Genomic DNA, 23,937 nt, shown 5'->3' with positions numbered 1-23,937 from the left:
ACAGGCATTAGGAGAAGGGTGAGGGAAACCCGGGAGCATCGCCCAGCCCTTCCCAAGCAGAGAGCACAGGCTGCAGCCAGAACCTCAGAGGAGAAACAAGAGATTGATTTATTTCCAAATTAAAGGTAGAAAGTACCTGATCTGAGGGGACCAACTCGCCCCCATGAACACAAGGACTGTTCCAGTCTGCCAGGTCCCAAAGGTGGCAGGAAGAGGTCCCAGTACAAAACTGATTCACCCCATGCCTGAAAAGTGCAGGAGTGGCCCCGGTGGTGCTGATCCTGATGGCTCCCAGCCACGGGAGCACCCGGACACCCAGTGCAGTGTGCTCAGCCCCTCCCAGCCGTGTGGTGACCCCAACTGGACCTTCACATTGCAGGGATTGGGGAGGGACAGACAGAAAAGGGTGAGGTAAAACATCCCCACAGAGCGGGACGAGGCAGTGGAATCCTGGGCTGTGAGCAGAGGGGTTTGCAAAGAGCCACCAGGGGATGGGAAGATCCCTTTTGGGGTGTGGAGCAGGAAGAGGGTGCAGAGCCCCACCATGCTGAGCTGCAAGCAGGGAGCAGTGGGGAGGGGGCACAGCTCTGAAGGCCCCTCTGTGGGCACAGTGAAAGGGTGGCTGGTGGGCAGAGATGCCCAGAGGTGCTGAACTGTCCCATGCCAGGCTGGCAGCCCACATCCAAGTGTCCCAGTGGGTTTGCAGGAACCTGCCCACGCTGTGGCTTTGTCACCACCTCAGCATGGGAAAGTGCCAGGGCTGTTGTGCTGCTCTTGAAGCCACTGGAAGAAGAGGATCCAGGAAATTCTGCTGTGAGGACAGATCCTGCTCCTGTTCCTGTGGGGTCAGAGTGGTGCCACGGCTCTGTCAGGGGAGCTGGACCCTGCCTTGCTCTCTCCCTCTGGCTCCACCTGGGTGTCCAGTGAGTCGATGATTTCCCAGGTTCCAGAGCAGCTGGATGTGGGGGGATCTTTGCTGCTGCCCTGATACCACAACCCAAAACTGCAGAGAGAGCAGATAAGGGCTATGGGGGAGAAGAACACCCCCAGGATGTGGAACCCCAACCTCCCTCTGTGGTAGTGGCAGCAGAACACAGCCCCACTGCAGGCCCTGGGAGCGTGTGACATCCAGGACAAGGTAGATCCCCCTAAAAGAGCAACCCCTGTTTTGCCAGCCCTGCACCAGCCTGTTCCCATCATATCCAAGCTCTACAGGTGCCAGGTACCAGCTAAGCCCCAAACTTCTCCACTGGCAGAACCTCCCTACCAGCCCAGGAGCAAACTTACAAGCTCCTAATTTTGGATTCTGGAGGCTGAGCATCCACACAGTCTGTGCCATGACTTGGGAGCCAGGAGCCCTCCTCTTCTTCACTGCAGCACAAAGAAATGGGGGTAAACCTGCACTGAGCCACAGCAGCAAGTGCTGGAGCCACCCTAGAGTTTGTCCAGAGCTCCCAGTGCCACCACCTCACCTCCCTTTTGTCACATGCCCACAGAGACAAGTGGCATTTGGCCAGGCCATGCCTGACTGGTGACAGGGACACATGAATTGCAGCAGGAAGCCCAGTCCCTGTGGCACAGCTATGCCAGAGCAACTCATCAATTGCAGACATCAAACCTTTGATCTCTGGAGGGAGGAGGCAGCTCTGAGCTTGAGGAAGCTCAGATCCAGGGCATCACACACATGGAAACACTGGAGCAGGCCAGCCAGCACCCACCCTGCACGGGAGGATCCCAGCACCCAGCCTGACTCACCTGCTCGCTGACTCCTCTGTTGTTCCCAGCATTTTGGCTCTGATTTTTTTCCTCTGTTTTTTGATATTTGACTTCATTGCGTCCAAGAAGAAGCTGGGAATTCTCTCCTCGTTCAGCAGCTCCCTGGCAAAAAGCAGGCAGCTGGTTAACCAAGAGCCTGGGGAAGATTCTGCCCTGACTGTGGTGGGAGCAGCCTCTGATGGGCCAGGGGTGGCTGCAGGGACAGGACTCACCTCTGGTAATAGGCCAGCTCCTCCTGTACCAAGAACAGGTTGGTCTTGAGCTCATTCCTCTCTTGCAGGATCTGCTGCAGCTCTTCCTTGGAGAAGCAGCAGTGAGCAGGGCTCCTCTCCCCATCCTGGCGCTCCTGCTCCTCTGAGGGTGACGGAGCTCTCTCCTGGAGAGTCAGCAGGCAAGCAGAGACCTCAAAACCCCCACCCAAAGGCTGGGCACACATGCAGGCAAAAATGGAAAAGTCCCAGGAATGTCCCCATCTCAGCCCATCACCACACGTGGCCAACTCCCCTCATCCTGTGTGTCCCATCCAGTTTTAACTCCTGTCACCTCATCTTGCTCCACCCTTAACAGCTTTCACAGAGAAGGTGTTGCTGGCATTGCAGACACCACACTGCTCAGTTTTCAGCTGTGGGTTTTTTTTTTTCAGTTTTCCTTCAGTAGCCAAGTCTGGGTGTGCCAAAAGCCCCACAGCAGGCTGGGAATGCAGGGTCAGTGCTGGTGATGCCCAACAGCTCAGACTCACCACCCCAGGCTCTGGCCGCCGGCTCTCCAGGCCTGTCCTGCTCCTCCTGCTCGTTTCCCTCTGGCTTTGCAGCATGGCAGCCTCCAGGTCTGACTTGTGCTCCAGAGCACTCTTGAGCTGGGCCTGCACCACGGCCACCTTGTGCCTCAGCTCCTCGTTCATGGCCATGAAGCGATGGAGCTGTTCCTGCAGCTGGAGGGCCCAAGGGCAGCCAAAGGTGAGGCAGTGTCCCCACCCAGGGACATCAGTGCCACCTGTCCCAGCAGGCTCAGCAGCTGTGACAGCCCCGGGCGAGGGGATGTGACATGAAAGCAGGTCCCCGGGCCCTTGGCACACCACACCCCTGAGCTCCCCCGCCCTCACCGCCTCCGTGTCCCGGCTCTTGCAGACGATCTCGTGGGCCTGGGCACGCAGCTCATCCCTCTGCCTGTCCACCACCTCCTTCAGCCGCAGCATCACCTCCCGCTCCTTCCGTGCTGTGCTGTCTGAGACCAGACCAGCGGAGAGGAGTGAGTCCCCAGGGACTCCCCAAACCCACAAAGTTCCTCAGTGCTCCCGCAAAGTCTGACTTGTTCCTGGTAATCTCACAGTGGGAACAGTGAAAAGAAGGGAACTGAGAGTTTTAAACCATTCCTGACACATCCTTGTGTTGGCACAGCAGCCCACACTGTGCCTGCCTCTACCACCCTCCTGAGGGCTTTTGAGGTGCTCTGGAGGTTTGGGATCCCTGTGATTTGCAGAACAAGGTAATGCCTGTTCTCCCTGCTGCGACAGCTCTCCAAGGTGAGGGAAAGGAGAGCAGCATTCCAGGCTGCAGCAGAACAGGTTCAGCCCTGCACCCAGCCTGCCACTCCACAGGGACACCCTGTGGCATCAGGGGACCCCAAACCCACCTTCCTGGGACTGGCTCTCGGCAAGCTGCCCCAGGAGCTGGCGGTTCTGCTCCTCCAGGCAGGCCAGGCGGCCGTGCAGGGCTCGCTCCCGGCGCTCAGCCTCCCACAGCCTCTGCTCCGGGTCCTGGGGATGGGGACAGCCGGGTCAGAGCCACCCCCGGCGGGCAATGACAGCCAGGACAGCCAGCTCAGCGCTGCTCCAGGGGACGGTGACAGCCAGGTCAGAGCCGTCCCAGGGGACGGGAAGCAGCGGGGTCAGTGCCACCACGCCGGAAAGGGGGACAGCTGGGCCAGACAGGTGGGAGCTATCCCAAGGGATGGGGGGACAGCCGGGTCACATCCATACCAGAGGACAGAGATAGCGAGATTAGAACTGTCCCAGGGGATGGGAGACAGCAGGGAAGCCATCCCCCGGGAGAAGGGCACAGCCACATCAGAGCTGTCCCAGGGGATGCAGGGCTGCGGGGTCAGATCCGTGCCCTGGGGAAAGGGAACAGCGGGGTCGGAGCCGTCACACAAAATGTGGGACACCCGTGTCAGCCCCATCCCCCGGGAAAAGCGAACAGCCTGCTGGGCGCCGTCCCCAGGGCCACTCCTGCGGGGACACGCGTGGCTCGGCGCCACCGGCGCAGGTCCCCGCTCGCTCCCCGCTCACCTCCGCCTCCTGCGGCCCGAGCGGCGCCGCCGCCGCCGCCTCCCCCTCCGCGCCCGCCGGGGCCACCAGCGCCTCGAGCAGCTCCAGCAGCCGCACCACGGGCGGCACCAGCCCGGACACGGCGTCGGGCCCGAAGCGGGCGGAGAGGCGGCGCAGCTCGGCGCCCAGCGCCCCCGCCATGCGATAGACGTGCGGCGGGGCCAGCCGGCCCGGCGGCGTTCGCCACAGCGGCTCCGCCATCGCCCCGTGCCCGCGCACGCTCCGCCCGGCCCGGCCCGCCCCGTCCGGGGCCGCCCCCGAGGCGGGACCGACCTGACCGCCCGCGCTCCCGTTCGTACAAAATTTATTGAGCGGAAAAGTTGGGGGGAACAACAACGCGCGGGGGTGAGGTGAGGGGGGCGAGCGGGGCACATGGAAGGGGGGCACACGAACACGCTGTTGAATATCAACAGTACTAAAAGGGACGCGGGCAGGATTAGGCGTAGAGATCCTCGCGGTCGGCTGAGTAAACCTCCCCCTCCTGCAGCAGCGCGAAGTTGAGGAAGTGAGAGGGGCGATGGACCTCGTGGTAAAACTCCTTGGGGTTGGCGAGCTGCAGCTCGTACTTCATGTTGGGGTCGTGGCGGACACCTGGAAAAGAGGGAGTGTCACTCACCTGAGCATCCCTTCTGCCTCCTCCATCCTTCTATGATCGTTTCCATGCCAGGCGAGAGAGTTCTAAACCCACAAAACCATCCCTCCCTCTTTGGGTTCCTCCCCTCCAGAGATTTACAGTCCTTTTATGCTAATCGAGTGTTCTGTCACTCTCATTTTCCTGACCCCTTCTCCAGCTGCCCGTGGTGTTCATGATACCAGGACCTCCCTACCGGGAACAGCTTTTCTCATGGATTTTCCATTATCTCTTCTGCTGACAGGGATTAATTATTCAGTGGTGATAGACCATGCACTACAATCCACACAGACAAGGGATCTATTTTTCCTCTCTAGCCGCCAAAAAGTCATTGAACAGACATCCCAGCGCTGGTACCAAGGAAAGTTCAGGGCACAGTGTTTGTATCCCTGCCAGCTGTTCTGAGGAAGCTTTGGAGTGGGTAAGGAACTATTCCCTCCTCCCTAAACTCCTGACACTGCCTCCTTTCCCCTGCCCTCCCCAGGCCAGCTCACCCATGAAGTTGTAGTTCCAGGAGCCCTGTGCAGGGACCATGAAGAAGCCGAGGAATCGGTCAGACAGGAGCATCTGCACCCTCTCGTAGTGGGAGGGGAGGTAACCCTTGGGATTGTTCCCTTTGTCCGTGTTCTGCCGGCCCCACTCGTACCCACTCGGGGTCAGTTTGTAGGCTGTCAACGTGCAGGAGCCAGGGGTGAAACTGAAAAGGAGAAGACATGAGGAAAGTCAGACTCACCTGGGGCACAGGAGGGAAACGAGGAATGAGCCAACACTCCCATTCTGCCAATTTTATTTTGGGTTCCCCAGCTCTGCAGCAACACCCCAGAAGCCTCCCTGCCCCTCACCTGCAGGTGATGATGATGGTCTTCTCCCCATCCCAGGAGGGGTTGTCAGCCATGACCTTGGCGTGGGTGGTGACATCCTGTGGTGAGAGCTGAGGGGACTCGTTTGGTTGGGTGTGAATCCATCCCAGAGGTTCCATTTCCTGACAAAAAGAGAGTGGTTTAGAGAAAAATCAAAACCATTGAAAATGAGACACTTCAAGCCTGGCAAAAAGGACACAGAGATCACAGGCTTCCCCCTTCTTGATCTCAATCAGGTTTGGCTTCAGACTGAGCCCTTTCAGTCCTACAACTACAAAACACTAAGGGAAGCTTCCTGTCCTTGTTACTGACCTTCCACCCACCCTGGAAGCTGAACCCAACTCACCTTGAGATACTCATGCTGTGGCAGCTGCCCTGGCAGGTGCACGGTCTGGTGTGTCCCCCACTGGGGCACCATCACAATGCACCGGATCTCCTTCACCTGGGGGTTGTCTGGAGGGCTCACTCCATACAGGTAACCTGCAATCTAAAACACACACACTTGCCTTAGAAGGCCAGAAGAGATCTCTGTTTAACTGTGAAAGTGGGAACTCCTTAATTCCTGAGGAGAGCATCAGAGGCATTCACGTGGACAAACCACAGCCGGTTCCCAGCCCTTCACCAGGAGTTTCCCCCTGGTGGGTCTGAGTGGGGCTCAACTGTAACAAAGCCCTGCACACTCACCTGGGCCCGCAGGTCTGAGATGCAGATGAACTTCTTCAACACATTTTTGGGAAGAATGTAGGTGTAACCGGTCTCCTTTATGTCATCTGATGAGACATAGATGTGGTTTGTCCGCAGGTGCAGGTTGGCAGCAGAAATTGCTCTGTGAGGAGAAGACCATGATCAGAGGGGGGTAAAAACCTCTCTGAGCATTCCAGCCCTTCCCACCACCCCTGCCTGCCTTCCTACCTGACCCTCCACTCAGTCTTGGAGGAGAAGGTCTGTGTTTCGTAGTTGCTGGTGGTGGAGGTGATGATTTCATCCCCGTGTTTGTTCACCGTGCGGGTCTGCGTGGCCGTCAGCTGCGACTGCTCCTTGGTTTGCTTCTCGATTTCTGCAATCTGCTGCCTCTGCTGAGATGGGGCAGAGATCTCCATGCCCAGGATGATGTCTCGGATCTCTGACTGGGTCAGGGATGCAACGTTCACGCTGGAAGAGAAAATTCACCCAAGTTAGGAATTTCAAAATACATTCTAGAGCAAAATACATTCTCACTTTCAGGCACAAGCTCAGAACATCCACTCTGGGCACTATGAAAAAAAATTAAACTTTTTAAACAAAAGAGGGGCCATGATCACATGATGCTCAGATCAAAGATTTAGTGCAGATATTTTTATCTGCCTTACCAGAAAGTTAATAATAACCAGATTCCCTAAAAAGCTGAGAGTGCACTGACAAAGCACAGCCTTTAGGGCAGGAAGGAAAGGCTGACAGGATTATGGCAGCTGCACAGTGGCTTACTTGTTCTTCTTGCCATAGTCAGCAAGGATGAGATCCTTCAGCTGCACCTCCACCTTGATCCACTCCTCATCTGTCAGGGTTGGCCAGATGTGGTGAGGCTCAGTGATGGTTGTCTTGTCTGGCTTCAGGATAACTTTGGCTCGATCGTTATTCACATGTAGTGCCCGGAGAATCAGGATCAGACGGGAGAATGCCTTGGAGATGAAAAGAAGGTGGAGTTAGAAAGAAGAAAATTAAATGTACAAGGCCCTAGTACAGCATTCCTCTGTTTGAGCACATGGGAACTGCCATCTAAAGGAAAATCCAGGAAGATTCAGAGCCAAGTGCTCCCAAATAAATCATCAGGGATATCTGAGGCCTTGGTTCCTGCCTCATTTATCAGCAGCAAAATGCAAAGCAGACACATCTGCGCTTACTGTGTAGGAAGAGATGGTTTTCAGCCAGTCATCATAGAGATTGAAGAGAACCATCTGGGGTTCAGTGGCCTTCAGGATGAGATCACCAAACTTCTCCACTTTCAGACAGGCCTGGAAGGGTAGCTGCAACTCCGAGCCTTTGATCACAATATTGGGGAAATCCAGCAAGTGCACCTGGAGTTTATCAAGAGGAATTAGCTCACAGCTACTGAAAACATCACAGGACACAGAACTGTCCTGTTATCTCAAAGATTTCACACATCCTCACAGAGCTGCATCCTTACCTCAAGTGGGTCCAGCATGCCCTTCCGTGTCACTATGATCTGCTTTGGCTGCTCCTCCACGGGAAGGGATCGGATCAAGGCAGCCACCTCCTCAGCAGTCTTCCACTTGGCCAGCTACAGACAGACAGTAGGGTTAGAGAAATATCCCCCTGCTCTCCAGCAGTGTTCCCATGTCTCTGGGAACCAGAGGGACATAAACTAAATTCTAAAAATACAACTGGAATTTCTGGCTTGTTCCAGATCAATGACAAGGCCCAGCATTTCCTCCTTACTGACCACAGAGGGCAGTTCCCATTCCTGGAGCTCAGTTACTCCTGAGTGGCTTGGAAAAATCCAGCTGGCTCCTCCACCTCCCTGGATTTGCCACCTGAGTTCTCACTGCACTGGATGCACAGCCAAGTGCAGAGTGATTTGTGTAACAAGGAGCACAGCACTGTTACTCAAGCTTTGCTTGATGATGTGGGATCTTTACACCTCAGATCCTCCAAATCCTTGCAGCAGCAGTATATCGCATGCTCCTGCCTGCCTGACCACTTGGACTTTGGAGCTCCAAACTCATTAAGAGGAATGAAGATGTTTGTGATGTTTTCTGCTCAAGAGAGTGTCCAAGCAGTCAGAGCCCACCCACAAGGCACAGCCAGGCCCTACCTGTCCCAGACGCTTCTGCCCTGCCCACACAGATGTGTGGATGATCTTCAGGAAGAGCTGTCCAGTTCTGGGATTGAAGATGAAAATGGCTCCATTGATGGGTTTTGTGGTCAAATTCCCTTCAAAAGTCTGAGGAAACAAGTGAGAGTGAGAAGTGCAGGGAGACAAATGGATCCCACCCACACCTTTACAGTAGAGCCAACTCTCTCTGTGCTTTGAGCAGGAGCTACTCTGTGCACACTGCAAACATTTGGGTCCATGTGTTGGCTCCCAGTTTTCCATCATGCATGGAAACCTCCACCCCTTTCAGTCCTTTCTCTGAGACTCTCCTCTGGCCTCACCTTGTGGATGGTGACTCTGTACACGTTGGTGTCATCCACAAACCAGATGATCTGGTTGGAGAAGAGCTCCCCATAGTTCTGGGAGGACAGGTAGGGCTCTGTGGGCTCTGAGGAGTAGAGCTGCAGCCCTTTGCGGATTCGTTCCCTCAACACATACAGGGCAGGGTTTGCTTTCATGATTTTGGCCATGGCCTGCTGGATCAGAGGTTTGCTCCCAGGGAACCAGTTCCCATAAGCACTGAAGAAAGAAACAAACAGAAGTTGTTACCATTAGACCTGCAGAGGCAACAGTCCCACTCAAGTCTTTCCATGCAGCAGCTAGGCCCCTTTCTACCTGCTGAAAATACAGCTTTGTACTGCCAGTGTAGCTCCTGGAATGTCCCTGGGAGTTGGTCACCAATGGCTTTTACCTACACTCCCTCAGTGGGAAGCCACAGCATACACATGCAGCAGTCCCAAAAAAGGTGCACCCTCTCTAGCAAACACACCGGAGAACTGATTTCTGACTTTCCCTCTGGTTTCCAGTGAGAAATAGCTCTCCTCACTTGTAGGAGCTTTGAAAAAAGGCTTGTCCTTCAGCTCCAACAGGAGTCTGACAGAAATATCCTAAGAAACAAATTATTAATGACCTGGGGGAACTGAACTACTACTATTGAGCAAGACTGGGCAACCTGAGATGCCTTATCCCACTCACTGCACATCTCCAAGCTTCTGCCTTCTCCCCTCATCCTCCTGCCTGGAATACAACCCAGTGTGGAGATGCACTGAGACAATACCCACAAACTGCCAACTCCAACCCTAGAAGTGAAACCACAGAAGGTGCAGCTCTCACCTGTGCAAGTTGTAGGCCAGATCAATGGCAATGAGCACCCCAGTGGGAGAGGGGTAGATGCTCATGTTGTCTGTGGTGTAGTCCAGGAACTTGGCCCTTGCATAGCGCTCGATGTCGTGGGAGTCGTAGTCGCCCCAGCGCAGCTGGATGTCAATCCAGTACTTCTGGGTGGTGGTGCTGTCCATCACATCCCTGGGGAGAAAACAAGCCACAACAAGTTCATCTTGCACGAAATCCTCCTGCAGTAATTGTCACCCAGTCTCATATCCACATTCCACCCTAGAAAGGGACTCTACTGTTCTTATCACACAGCAGTGAATGCAGAGGCTGCTGAAAGGTTAAACAAAGCAGCAGTGAGTCCACTGCTGTGTAGTCACGAGGGTCATCTCCCCCACGGACTGTCTGGTGAGGATTCAGTGAGAATTTACTCCAGATTCTGGCCCTGGGCCAGCTCAGCTTTGTGGGGTTTTCAGAACCTCCAACGTCTCAGGGCAAAGTTCACCCAGAGGAGAGAAGAGGAGCAAAGGCAGTGCTGGTGCGTTGCAGCAGGCAGTGCCAGGAGCTGCTGCAATAACCTACCCAAACAAACCCTGTGCTCTGCTGGACACAATCTCCAGTGTCCCCAGATGTCCAAGAGACACAGAGGCCCTGGATGACAGGCTCAGCAGCTCTGCAGAGAGACTGAGGAGAGGGAAAAGGGAAACTCACTTGGAATCTGCCAGCAAGGATGGACGTGACACATTCCACTTGTAGGAAGCAAAGAGAAGGATATCTGCACACGAGGAATTCATCTTGTAGGACTTCCTGGGGTGGATTGTCTCTTTCTGCACGGTCTCAATCTCCAGAGCATCCAGCTCTTGATCGAACACCTGAGGAAAAGGCAGTCAAAGATGAGATGTGTTCAAGCAACCCAGATAAGGAATCTATCCTCAACACTGGGGCAGTCAGGAAAATCCCATTTTCCATTTCTTCCCTTTCTCTGCCCAATTGCTGGAGGAAGACTGGTCCTGCTCCAAAAGGGCACAGAAACAAAGGCAGCCAACACTGCTCACCTGACACAAATCCATGACAATGCTCTCGTGGATCTTCTGCCACAAGTGAGCTCGGAAAATCTGGATGAGGGAAATCTTCAGCGTGGGGATCTTGCCATGCATGAAGATCCCTGTCAAATCCAGCTGCACCTGGAACCCAACATACACCTGCAAAGGAAAAGCAGCTGTGAGAACACACAACAGCATAACTGAGGAAATTTTTTAAATGGAGCATCTCTTGTTAATGAGGTTTAGTAGCTCTATAAGAGATGTTCTGAGAATCAATTGGATCAATTAACTGCTCTCATTTCAGTGGAAGTTCCTAGAGGAACAAACACCAGGTACTTACATTGGCTCTGTTAATGGTAGGAGACCACCAGAGAGTGAATCTTCTGTTTGGAATTTGGTTCAAACCCGATCTCTGGGCATTTGTCAGCTTCTTCCACTTCATGGACTCCTCAAAGCCACTGGCCTTCTCCCTAGAAAGAGCAGACCATCAACTGCATTAGATTCAATTGCATGAGATGTCCCTCATCTCTGCTGCCATGTGTCACTTGTAACAGAGACAGGGATCAGCCACGAGCTGGGAGGGTTATTTCACACCAAGAAATTTCCATGGATTTGCAAGAAGTTCAGCTGTAGCCCCCTCCCAGGTACCCTCACAACTAAACTATACAATATTCTCAAGTGACCACTGAAAACCAGCAGAAACTCAACAGAATCAGCACAGCCTGAGCCCAGAGCCCACATCAAAGCTCCTCTTACCAGAAGAGACCCTCCCAGGTGGGGAAGTAGGTGCCCTTGAAGAGTGTGTGCTCCAGGATCCCTTCCACCCCGCCCAGGGCCTGGATCATGTCCGTGCGGTAATTGTTCAGGTTCCAGAGTTTGCCGTCGTGCCGCTGGTGTGTCCACCAGAACGGGTTCTGCTTCAGCACCTGCAGACAACAGTGAGCACATCATTCACCTGGCTGCACTGACTGTGGGAACCAACACCACGATGATGGTCAGTGAGCAGGTAAAAAGCCTCATGCCCTCACTGTCAGAGGACACAGCTCATCTACAACACGAGTTGTGTCAGTACTGCTGCACAATTCACACTGGGTGCACTCTCAGGTGATGCTTTTATCTTCTCTCAGCCTTCTACAGAGCTGTCATTAAAGGCTTTAAATAACAAATTATTCCACTGTTACTAAAAGTTAATATTTTGGAATGTTTCTTTTGGGGTAATTGTTTTTCTCCCTCCAGAACTGACTCTGTAATATGCAGTTCTGTTTATTGTGTTTTTTCCAATACACTGCAATCTATCCAAATGCTTCAAAAGGGAATAGCTACAAATTCTGGAGCATTTGGTCCCAAACAGCCCCTACCAGTCCCAACACAAGGCTGTAAATTCTTTCTGCAGCAGAGAGACAGAAGTGCTCCTGCAGTAATGGAAGGTAAAAGGACTTTGTGTGGAACAGGTATCTGAACTGCCTATTCAGGTGAAGAGAAATCCCCTGTCAGTACCTGATACTGTTTGAAGTCAGTCCTGACTCTCCACCCTTTATCATAAGCCAGAGTATGCCGGTCCTTCTGGAAAAGGGTGTTAATCCGAGGAATTCCTCTGTCCCAGGAGTCCTCCAGATCCTCCAGTGTCAGACGCCTGAAGAAAAGAATTCCCCACACTTTGTTACCTCCCAATTTACAGCAATACATTAATGAGTAGTTCAGCTGATGAGATCACAGAAATGACACAGAGCTCAGGGCTCTGCAGGGGACACTAAAATGCCAAACTCCCTCCAGAGGTAAGGGAACAGCACTGCAGATAGCACAGGGCCAGCAAGGTCTCCAAAATCCCCAGACAGCACAAAACTCCCCACTGCTGCCTGTCCTCCCACACATGGACACACACCTGTTCTGGGCTATAGCCTCCTGTCGTTTCAGGGCATACTCTGCCCACACCCTCTGAGAGTCAATGAATTCACTCTCCCAGGGCTGGATGTAACGATACAGATTTGGGATGAGCTGGTCCTCCTCATGACTCATTCCCGAGCGGAAGTGAGTGATGCCAACATCTGTCTGCTTGGACCACCTGGAGCAAAGAGACAAGAACAAGGTAGGAGGAACTGGGACTTCCCTGATCACGGCCGTGAGCTACTGCAAAGGCAACACAGCTCTGTACCACGGCACTCTTGGAATATTCTTAGGGGAAAGAGCATCTAAGAACACTGAAGTCATGCAGGAATTAGAACAGCACAACTCACCTCAGGTCAGACTGAGGGATGAGAACATGGCCCATGGAGAGCATGCCCAGCCCTCCCAGCTCCTTAGGGGTGTAGAACACCACAGGAGGAAAACGACTGGGCATTTTAGAATTCAGGCCGATCTTGATCCGAGTCTGGATTTTATTCTCACACTTCACCAACAAATCAAGCAGCTCCTGAGTATTTACAACAGCTTCCCGGAAATAAGTCATCAAGCCAATCAGAGCTGTGTTCCATTTATTGACAATCTAGGAAGGAAAGGAAAGGATCAGCTCCTGGTTCATTCCCTAAGAATCTGCAGAAAGCTGTCACAGACAGAGCTCCCTCTCCCCTTACCTTAGTGAAGGTTGTGGAGCCAGAGGCCATGAGGATCTGCCTCACTCTGTTGTGAAACCTCTGCATAGACTCATCATCCACACGCAGGAAGCACTGAGCCGTGCGCTCCTTGGTGACCTAGAGAGCACAGAGCCATCAGTTCCCTCCACAGGGAAGCAGTTCTCCAACACATGGAAATCCCAGGCAGGGATTGCTCTCCCAACCCACCTCGTTCTGCAGGTTCCAGACCCCGTCCTTGTGGGTGAACTCCTCGTAGCTGGTGCGGCACTTGGGCAGGATGCGGCACTCGAAGCCGCACATGTTGAACAGCAGGTTGGGGTTGTCCTTGCTGTACACGGACACGAAGCTGTTCTCCCACTGCACCGTGGTCACCGAGCGGGGCAGGCGGTTCTTGATATCCCAGAACACAGCACGGCCACTGGAAAACAGCATGTGCACAGTGACACATCGTAATTTACCCAAAATAACAACCGGGCACGTTCTCAGAGCTTCCCTAATTTTTCAGGATTTGAGCACAGACCCCTCACTTCTCACATCTCATCTTGAGCACCTATCAATCTCCAAGACTTATTTATCACTGATTTCCTCCTTTCTCCCATCACTCCTTCCCCAGCTGCAGCACTCACAGGTTCACGTCGTGCTTCATGAGGCGCATGCGAGCGTCCCGGGGCCAGCACTTCTTGTTGTTGTAGCCCACGATGTTCTCATTGTTGGGGTCTGGGTGCTCTGTCAGGTACCTCTGGATCAGGTCTCTTGCCTCATCAGCTGTAAACCTGGAAATGCACAGAAAAGGATCTGGAATTATATGGTTGACTTATCAACACCAGCCTGGACAGAAAGATAAGGATGTTATAAGGAAAAGCCGTTTGTCAGCCTGTTTGAAGGTAATTATCTTGGTTTTGTGTCCTCCCAATGAATGGGGGAATTTCATTAGCACAGAGCAACTCGGGGTTTGGGTTATCTTTCCATGAAGAGACAGAAAAGACTTATTTTACCAGTCCCTAGTTTACCAAATCCCTAACAACTGAGCATTTTTACATTCCTATTGGCAATTTGTGTTTCTTGACATTGCTGTGCTTCTATTGGTCCAGTGAAGCTGCAGAAAAGCAAACTGAGAAAGCAAGAGGAGGCATGTAGGCATCCAGTTATCCAGGGAAGTCTGACAATTCAAATATTCCTGATCTTCAACAGCTAAGGGAAAAAGAGCCAGGAGCAGGAGAATACTAAATCTCCCTTGCCTTTGTGCTGACCTGAGGAAAGCAGGGCCCCAGAGATCTCACCTGAAGAAGATGTGAATTCTGTCAATGTATCTGCAGAAGAGGCGAATGGGATGGGCCACCTCCGTGGCAATGTCCTGGAAGCTGAGGAAGTCATTTGGCATCTGGGGAGGCCCAGCCATCTCACTGGCCCGGTGCAGGCCCAGCACCAGCAGGTCCATCACAAGCCCATAGTACTGGACAATGAAGGAAGCAAACTGCAGCCCACGAATAATCCCATAGGAGTTTGTGTGATTCATGTCCTGAGGAGGTGAAGGGGAATTGTGAGAAAACGCATCCCAACACATCAGAACCCTTTCACCTGAGCAGCCCTTCTTCAGCAGGACCCAGAAGGGTTTTTTTTAGTTTCTTATCACTTTTCTTTGGAAAGTCTTGTGTTCCTTCCAAAACCTCCTCCCACGTGGGTCCCTTTCACCACAAACCCCCTTTCCTGACAGCAACCATCACCTTGTAGTTGATCACCACGTTGTTCTTGGCTGTCATGTAGTCAGCAATGTTGTGATCAACGATGAGACGCAGCAGCCTGTTGAGCAAGGTCAGGTCAATCTTCTCATACATCTTCTCAAACCGAGACTCCAGCATCACATTACATTCCCCTTCACTTGTTTCCCAAACATCCTGCAGGTTATTAATGCCTGAGGGAACAAACAATGTTGTGTTATCTGACACATCAGAGCACAGACACAGCCACTGGGCACAGGAACTCAACAGAAGTCCTGCAATGCCTGATTTTTCAGACTCTGGATCTTCCAGTCTATCCAGAAATGGGAGGAAAGCTATGTAATCAATCATAAGTGCTGTGCAAGTTGTCCTCCTCCAGTATATACAAATGTAATAACCTACAAAATACATCTGTGATTGTAATTATTGACTGCAAATTGCAAAACCAAAATTCAGCTCCTAAGGGAACTCATAAGACACAAGTTCCCCATAGGAAAAATCATTTTTGCATGGAATCCAAGAGCCCACTGACCTTGGCACCACTTGTACACCAGCAGTGGGGGTGGTTCAGTGTCAGCAGGTTTGATCCAAGGAGGGAAGAGCCTTCGCTTGTCAGCCTCATACCACAGGTACTGATCCAGATAAGCATCTGTGATCTTCTCCAGGGGCTCAACATCATAAACAGGGACCAAGTGGCTGTAGAGATCCATGAACTCAATTCCCACCTTTAAAAAAAAAAAAAGGGGAAAAACTGAGGCTGGTAGTTGAGAGAAAACACAAAGTTTTTGTGCCATTCAGCTCCTGAATGCAGCATAACATGGCTGGGCCTTCACCAGGCTTTCACTCACCTCTTTGAAGGCTCTCTGAGTCAACAGATGTCGCTTGATTCTGGACAGAGCTTCGTGGGGATTATCATAAGCCTGCTCAATCAAGCCCAGCTCCTCTCTCTGTGACTGATTCAGTCGAGATTTCACACTGAAAACAAAGGAGAATGGCTCAGCACCTGCACAAGAACAGCCTAATGGCGACTGCAATTAACTGATGAATGATAATGTTCAACTTGTAATTCTTCACAAGCCACATCCCTAAACTTAAAAGCATGGTAGTGGTTTTGCCCAAGTGACAGAGTCAATAAGAACTCCCAGAAAAATTGGCAGTGCCAAAACAAACAGCTTTACCAGTCCATCAGGGTAAATTTTACACCATACTTTACCACAGGAATAATGGATAACAAAACACAAGCCTTTCCCAGTGCCCCTGAAGATCAAGATAATTTCCTACTACTTACCTGTAAGCTTCCTTCAGCCTCTCCAGGGCTAAGATCAGCAACTTGGTGTCATGCTTGTATGACAGTGGGGGGAACGGAATGGGGGAGAATCTCCTGCTCTCCAGCCAGTGCACTGTGGTTGTGTACACAGCAACAGCCTCTTCTGCAGTGATGTAAGGCCCATCCTGCAGAACCACACCACAATTAATCAGTGAAAGCTTCCCTATGAAAAGAGCATTAATTTGGGCAATTTCAGGGAGGACAGAAGTACCTTCAGGTAATTATGCTGCCGTTCCTGCTCAGCTTTCAGGTAGAGTCTGGTCAGCCTGCCCAGGTTCTTCTTACAGACGGTTTTGTCGACGGTGGCTCCCCGGCGGATCCGCTCCCGGTTGTAGTGAGCTGTGTTTGTCCACCAGTCAGCTTTGGCCTTCACATACCTCAGGATCATGTTCTCAATAGGGGTTGGCAGCCCTGGCACCTGGGGAGGGACAGGAACTTGAGGGAAGCAGGACTGGGAGGCTTCCAAAAGCAGCTCCACTTGGGTGATGTCAGAACTGAGCCCAAGGGCCAAGGGAGAGATTTACCTTCCAAGGAATATTGGCCTTCCAGCACCGCCAAGCCTCACTCAGGTGCTGCAGGATGGTTCTGGCTTTGTTCTGCTTGATCCCTTCTGGCATCATGTCCAGGATGTCGTGCATCACAGCTGCCCTGAGCTCCAGGTCAAAGTGAGACTCCACACGCTGCTTTGTGACAGTCTTTGCAACACCCTTTGAGTGACGGCCTGCAAAAAGCAAAATCCTTCAGGAATTCTGACAGCACCAGGCAGTGATTCTCCATCCTCATTCAGGAGTGCATGGAGATGCAAGATGTCTGGAGAAATTACACTGCCAGGAGTCTAGACTAGATGATTAAGTGGCTATGGAGCAGCAAATCCCATTTCCATTTACAATTTGTCCTGGGGCACAGATCTTGAAAAGAGCTCTAAACTGGTCAGTGGAGCATGGATAAAGACCACCAGTATGAACAGAAAAGTGGCTGGCAAGCAAACAGTATTAATCTTTACCACACACTCCTCCCACATGCAGGATTTACAGGGTGCTGACCTTCAAACTGCCTGGCCAGCAGATTCCCCAGCCAGCGTTCCAGCAGTGGGGTGATGCCCCTCATGAAGAACAGCCACACTCTCCAGCCTGGAGCCCAGAAACCACAGCCAGGACCTTTGCCCACAGGCCCCTGGAAGAACAGAGACAGGGTAAGAGCAGGTCATTTACTGACCTTCCAGAATGCCTCCCTTGTTCCTCAGTTTACATGGGGTCAGTATCATGTGGAAAGGTGGAACTTACTGTGTTAAACCTGTAGTAGATGAGATGTTTCAGGTCCTTGCACATTCGAATTTGCCTCATCAGTTTGTATTTGTACCGGTACATCCCTGTGAGCTGACCCACGTGGGCAAAGATGTACTGCAGCCCATCTGCCAGCTGAGACATGGAACACAGTCAGGAATAACAATCAACACTTCAGACAACACCTCCAGCAGCCAGGTTTATTGGACAGAGTGTATCAGGCCATACAAAGCTCCTAATGCTGGCCCAGACAATGATCAGTTCTTAAAAATTAATATAAAAACAGAATTTCAAACAATGCTGTATATTTTCATTGTTTCCTCTCTTCTCTAGAACACTGCAACATCCAGCCACTTTGTGCATCCCACAGAAGCTACTTCCCATATAGAATATTCCAAATCTCCTCTCACCACATTTAAAAACAAAAAATCAAAAAGCCTACCTGAAATGCATCCACATTTCCCAGTCTGTACTGGACGTGGCTGTCCACCACCAGCTTAGTCAGCCGCAGGACCTCTCGGCACAGATGGAAAGCATTCCCAAAACGGGATTTTTTTCTTTCCTGGATAAGACAAAATATTCAGAGTTTATGTAACAATGCCACAGAAGACTGAAACAACTCCCATTTGGTCAATAACTGATCAGCTGAGGCACTGTGGCCTCTCTTTCCTCACTTGCTACACGACGACCTTCATGTAAATTCTGTCTTGTATACAACAGCACATGGACTGATACCTTTGTGGTGAGGGTCTTCACAGGCTTCAGGTTGAAGTTGTAATCCAAGTGAAGGTAATTCAGGTTCTTTCTGTGGATCAGTAAGTTCAGCATGTTGTAGCCTTGGCGACACACTTGCAGGCCAACTTCCACCCAGTCCAGCTTGGTCGACTGGAAAAACTTGGTAGCCTTGAAGGAGCGGAACAGGTACCTGGGGAGAGCAGAGACCACAGTCAGCTCAATCCCCGACATAGATCAGCAGTTCCCCACTGAACAGAGCCCACTCACCTCTTCTTCTGGGCCTTGGGAGGTCTGTGTTTGAGTGCATTCAGGACATAGTATTTCAGGAGCTTCTGGTAGGAGACTCTCACCTTGACTGGCTGTCCTGCTGGGCAGTGCTCTCGGTACCTATGGATAAATCACAATCCAAAGCTTCAGCTAACTCACATTCCTTAAAGTATCCAGAAACTCTCCTAAAATCTCTAGAAACCAGCCACCACAATGTCTTTATTTCATTTTCATTCTAACAAGGTAATGATGTCATGATCACTGCATCAGCCCTTCCCCAGGACAGAACTCACCAGTTCTTGACCAGTGGGATGTCAAGAGCTCTCCGGGTCCTGCCAGACCTCAGGTTGAAGGGTCGTGGGGCCCAGAGCAGGGCAATGCCATTGGCTGTGTTATCAGTGTAGAGAGGGGTATCCTTCAGGAAAGGCTCCACAAACTCTGGCAACTCAAACTCTTCATCATCATCAGGCAGTGGCTCCTGGCTCTGAAATACAGAAGCACCACACAAAGTGTTTGGTTGCTTCAGCTCAGTTTCTGAGTTAAGCAAGTAAAAAAAACCACCTCTTTGCTCTCATGGAAGACGTGTGGCTGTACTGAGCAGGAGAGAAGCAAAAAGCACTCAACAAGGCAAACTGTGGCTACCAGACCCCAAGTTAGGTGTTTTGGAGGTAACTTCAGGGAGATGTCAGCTCCATGAATACACCAAGGGCAACCAGAAAGATAAATAATCTGCCAGGAGACTGTAACACTATTAATTAGACATTGGGCTTTATCCTACAGAAACCAAAGGCGACAACTTTGGACAACTCCAGAAGCAGAAGATGATTAAAATGACAACTGTGGCTTTTTTGTCAAAGGGTTGGTGCCTTCTCCTGAAATATCTATGTTTGTGTGCTACTATCAGAAGCAAGAGACTAAAGCCCCCTACTTCCACACATAAGAGTTTATCACAGGAAACCCAGTGACTCACCTTGACAGAATGTCTGTGTGAAATGGGGTTGATCAGAGGATCGAAGTAAAAAGCAGGGAGGTCAGGATCTTCTGTTTTAATGAAAACAACGTTTGGAGTATGATACCTGCAACAAGAAATATGCATTAGAGCCTCTGACAGCCATTCCCTCCTCTCCTGGCTCTGGAGGCTGCTGCACTTACCAGGTGAGGTGGACATGGTGTGGCAGGTTGTTGTACAGGTATGGGAAAGCAATTTTGTACTCTGTCCTGATGGGCTGCCTGATGATGATTTTGTTGATGTCATTAAATTCATTCCAGTCTTCATCCCTTAAAATGAGACAAGAAATTGTTATGCAGGCATTCAAGGTGCGAGAGACAAACATCTGTGACTGAAAACAAACTATCAGCCCTTTCCTAGATAACCACTCATCTCTCTCCTACACCCAACACTTACTGAAGATTGATGTCTCTGACAAGAGGCTCAAACTTGGGACCTCCAGGAATGGCCATGTTCAGTGCCTTGGAGGTGAAGAATGCTTTCAGGTCAAACAGGTAGAAGTAGTTGTCATCCACCAGGTCAGTGAGCAGCTGGTTGGCCAGGCGGTACAGGGTGGACATCATGGGGAGGGTGAACTGCCAGCGCTGGTATGTGGAGCCATTGACATACCTGGGAAACAAAGTATGGACACTCCAACACAGCCACAACAACCAAACACCTTTTGCCACCCATCATTCATCGAGGACAGGTAAAACATGGGTGTCTCTTGCCTGATGAAAAGGCTGCAACACTGTTAAAGACCACTCTGGACTCCTCCTGCCTAGAAAATGCTGGCTGCTCCAGTTCCTCTCCTCCTCTGTGTCCAAACTGGCACAGAACATCTATGTACCTTTAGCAAATACCAGTTTCAAATCCCAGCTAGATAATGCAGGCTGTCAGCTTTACAGAATGGTCAGAAACATGAGTTTTAGCAGGTAAGTGGGTAACAGGCCTCCTGGATAGAGAGGCCTTGCTGGATGCTGAATCATAGAATCCCAGAATGGTTTGTGTTGGAAGGAACCTTAAAGCTCATCTTGTTCCAACCCTTCTACCTTCTACTATCCCAGATTGCTCAGACCCCCATCCAACCTGGCTTTGATCACTTCCAGGGATGGAGCAGTTACAGCTTCTCTGAGCAAGCTGCAAACAAAAGATGCAGCTTTCCAACACTCAGGTTCTCCCTCCCACCTTTGAGGCTCTTCTCTCCCCATCAACTTCACACAAAGGTTACACACTGCTCTGTACAGGTAATTCATGCATTGTTTGTTTTTCCCCTCTCCCAGTGAAATGTGCTACCACAGCCACATACTTCCTGTTGTCCTTCAGAGGCTGGTGGTCATAGAACCAGTCCAGCACAGGGGCATCCTCCTCTGGATCCAGCTCCAGCTGAATGGCTTCCAGGGGCTCCACATCCAGGATGTTATCAGCGTAATCCAGAGGGGGTTCTTCATCATCAAACGGGGGGAATCTCATCCTCTTGAAGTGACGCCTGTCCCTCTTCTCCCGCCTCATCATAATCCACATGGAGCTGCAGGAAATCAGGGCAAGGTTAAAATCAGGAGGATTTTATGGTGGATGTAGAAAGGTTTGCCTCCCCTGGAAGAAGCAGAAGGCACCTACCCCCACTGGGCAATGTAGACAGGCTCGATGACCCAGGGGATCTCATTGACAAAGGAGATGGCGCCAGTGATGTGGTACAGGACAGGAACATCTCGGATCTGCTCCCAGGGCATGGGCATGTTCTCCAGGAGCTTCAGCACAGCATGGGGCATGTACTTCAGAGCTCTGCAACCACAAACCAAGGAAAACCACGCTCGAGTGGATCTCAAGGACAGCCAACCACCTGCCACAAGCCAACCTCCCAGTTTTCCCTCCTGCAAGCTGCTCATCTGACCCGTTCAAACAGCAAATCCATTAATTCCCCACTCTAGCTTTGTACTACCAAAAGGTTTCCTAGTGATTTGGCTTTTAAGTATGTTGCAAACAAAAACTGAAGTTTTTAAGTGAGTTTCTGGAAGTATTATGGGTAACGGTAAGTTATTGCAGCAGACCACAACGTGCACTAGACATCTCTCTGGATCCAAACAGCAAAGAAACACTCAGGATGCTTTTCAAGCTTGCAAAAAAACATTTCATACTCTCCCCCACTTCTTCTAAGACACTGTGTTATGCAGGGTAATGCTTTTTCTCATAAATTCAAAGCAACAATTCCCTTTGCTGATGTTCTTTTGCACTGACACCTCGCAGCAACAGACTGAGCTACAACTGACACTGAGAGCCCTTTGGAGAAGGAGCTTTCCCTTCAATGATGCATTATCCAGGCTAACGTTTTTTCTCATAGATTCAAAGCAACAACTCCTTTTGCTGATTCTCCTCTGCACTGATACCTCAGGGCATCCTCACCGAGCTCAAATGGACACAAAGAGGCCTTTGCAAAAGGACCTCTCCCTTCAACAATTATCAAGGCAGCGGCGGCAGATCCCCTGAGCTCGCCCTCTGTCACACACCGGGATCCCTTACCCCAGGTAGACGCGCTTGTCGTGACGGAACTTCCTATTGGTCATGTCGCCGTGGTCGCGGATGATTTTGCGGACATGCTCGGGGGGCATGTCCTCCTTCTGCGCGTCCACGAAGCCGAATTTTCTCTTCTCCGCATAGCGCTTGGCCTGCAGCTGCTGCCATTTGCGGGCTGCGGGGAGACAGAGGCGGCGGGTCAGGCCTTGTTCCCCGCGGAGAATGTGGGGTGCCGGGGCCATACTCACCTTTCTCCTGCAGCTTCTCCTCGGACATGTAGTCGGGCAGCGGTGCCAGCGGGTTGGGCACCGGGGCGCAGCCGCCGCGGTACGGGAACACGGCGGCCATGGCGACTCAACTGCGGAGAGGATGGAGAGGGGCTCAGGGTAAGGTACGGAACCACGACGAGGCCGCCGCCAGTCTCTCCCCCGCCACTGCCGCTCGCCGCGGGCCCGCCCCGAACCCACCGCCTCCCGTTCGCCCTCACCGGCAGCCACGACCCCCGCACTCCCCACCACAATGGCGGCCTCGCGCTGCCGCTACGGCGCCCGCGAGACCCGGATGTAGGCGGGACTCGAGGCACAGGCTGTCCAATCAGCTTTCAGGAAGTCTGACAGACAGCAGACACAGCCTATCAATGCAGAGGAGGGGCGGGAGCGGGCTGGGGGCGGAAGAGGGGAGGAAGTTGTGTCTCGTGCACACTTCCGGTAAGGTGTCCCGCTTTCCCCGGTCCCGCCCTTCGCTGCTTCCGATTGGCGGAGAGGGGCTGCGGTGACAGCGCGGCACGGCCTCTGATTGGACAGCTCCTGGCGCAGCTCAGTCCTCGCTGCTGTAGGGGGCGCCCCGCGGGCCGGGTCGTCCCCCCCCCTCCCGAAGAGTGGTAGGGTCGGGGGGCTCCCTCAGGGGGACATCTTGGACTCATCCCCAATGTCCCCCGGGGGGACATCCCCCACGGGGCCTGGACATCCCCTCAGTGGGACTGAGCCCATCTCAGCCAGCCCCCATGCTCCAAGCAGGCAGGGGGATGCTGCGCCCCTCATCCCTAGCACTCCCTCATGGCCACACTAAGGTCCCTAATTCCCGAGCAAGTAGCCACCCACCTCGTAGCCCCCTTCCTGCCTCTCTCCAGGAGCACAGGTGCCCCCCAACCCTCAGTGCTTGCCCAGCATCTATGAAAACGTGAGGTCCAGCTCGCTGTACGTGGGTTCAATGTGTTGCCAGAGCCACTCAGCAGTCGGGCAGGCCTTTCCTTAGGGTTTTGCCAGGGTAGGGGCTCCCATGGGGAGAGGGGTTTGTTCTGGAGGGATTTTGGATGAGGCTGGAGTGCGGGTGATTGGGTGGCAGGCTGGGGCATTGCTCCCCAGCAATTAATTCCCTGATGGAGATGCTCCTTCTAGGCCCATGGTCCATCATATGGTGGGAATAGAGAGGTGAGTCCTTCCCAAAACCTTTCAAACCAAGGCTGTGGCACTTTCCATCGGGATGAACAGCACGGGACATCTTCACCTCTGACCTGCAAAGCCACTGCTTATCCCACCTTAGCCCTGTGGGAAAATCACGGCGGATTAAGAGGTGCCCAAACCAGGCTCCCCTGGCCCCCAACCCCACGTGCCAGAGGTACAGGACATCCATGTGACAGCAGGAATGTGGGAACACAATCCAGGCCTTGACAAACACCCTGGGTGTGGGCAGAGGCTGGAGAGCAGAGGCAGCATTTTCAGTGGATGCAGAGGCTATGCCAAGGGCAAGGATAAGTGGAGAAGCTCCTGGAAAGTTTAGAATACATAGGTCAGACCAAAGAGAAAGCCCTGGGTGACAATTCTGCTCCAGCTGGGAGCTGTGAGGGACACACAGGCACTTCAACACTGCTTGAGGTGACATACTCAAACCTGGAGTAGTTGTGCCCAGCACCTGGAA

The 23,937-nt window shown here is 52.2% G+C and overlaps 2 protein-coding genes across 3 annotated transcripts; both read right to left on the bottom strand.

Annotated features, from left to right (window-relative positions):
• Positions 1-84: 84 nt before the first annotated feature.
• Positions 85-4,320, bottom strand: RILP (Rab interacting lysosomal protein). 2 transcript variants are annotated; one of them, XM_088176850.1, is made up of 8 exons: positions 4,064-4,320; positions 3,409-3,532; positions 2,879-3,000; positions 2,516-2,707; positions 1,989-2,152; positions 1,756-1,878; positions 1,288-1,371; positions 85-1,003 (listed from the first exon to the last, which is right to left on the bottom strand). In XM_088176850.1, the coding sequence occupies exons 1-8, from the start codon at positions 4,301-4,303 to the stop codon at positions 847-849; spliced, it is 1,206 nt and encodes a 401-aa protein (XP_088032976.1). In that variant the 5' UTR covers positions 4,304-4,320; the 3' UTR covers positions 85-846. The 2 variants fall into 2 exon arrangements, with proteins under 2 accessions (XP_088032976.1, XP_088032977.1); XM_088176851.1 differs by lacking the exon at positions 1,288-1,371.
• A 69-nt stretch (positions 4,321-4,389) lies between these two features.
• On the bottom strand, positions 4,390-22,378 carry PRPF8 (pre-mRNA processing factor 8). The gene is made up of 42 exons (XM_014876539.2): positions 22,269-22,378; positions 22,027-22,195; positions 21,127-21,291; positions 20,816-21,034; positions 19,924-20,136; positions 19,671-19,796; positions 19,489-19,594; positions 18,812-19,002; positions 18,519-18,638; positions 18,252-18,441; positions 17,959-18,078; positions 17,517-17,651; positions 17,277-17,406; positions 16,758-16,954; positions 16,445-16,651; positions 16,195-16,358; positions 15,755-15,881; positions 15,439-15,631; positions 14,913-15,100; positions 14,469-14,707; positions 13,815-13,961; positions 13,396-13,606; positions 13,189-13,305; positions 12,853-13,100; positions 12,501-12,680; positions 12,116-12,251; positions 11,375-11,544; positions 10,959-11,088; positions 10,631-10,777; positions 10,287-10,447; positions 9,579-9,770; positions 8,747-8,984; positions 8,406-8,534; positions 7,758-7,871; positions 7,474-7,647; positions 7,058-7,251; positions 6,506-6,745; positions 6,278-6,419; positions 5,940-6,080; positions 5,576-5,715; positions 5,228-5,430; positions 4,390-4,693 (listed from the first exon to the last, which is right to left on the bottom strand). The coding sequence occupies exons 1-42, from the start codon at positions 22,366-22,368 to the stop codon at positions 4,539-4,541; spliced, it is 7,008 nt and encodes a 2,335-aa protein (XP_014732025.1). The 5' UTR covers positions 22,369-22,378; the 3' UTR covers positions 4,390-4,538.
• Between the last annotated feature and the right edge of the window lie 1,559 nt (positions 22,379-23,937).

Source organism: Sturnus vulgaris, chromosome 21 (genome assembly GCF_052056855.1).
Source record: "Sturnus vulgaris isolate bStuVul1 chromosome 21, bStuVul1.hap1, whole genome shotgun sequence".
Taxonomy (NCBI): Eukaryota; Metazoa; Chordata; class Aves; order Passeriformes; family Sturnidae; genus Sturnus; species Sturnus vulgaris.
This window is presented reverse-complemented; position numbering and strand designations above follow the sequence as displayed.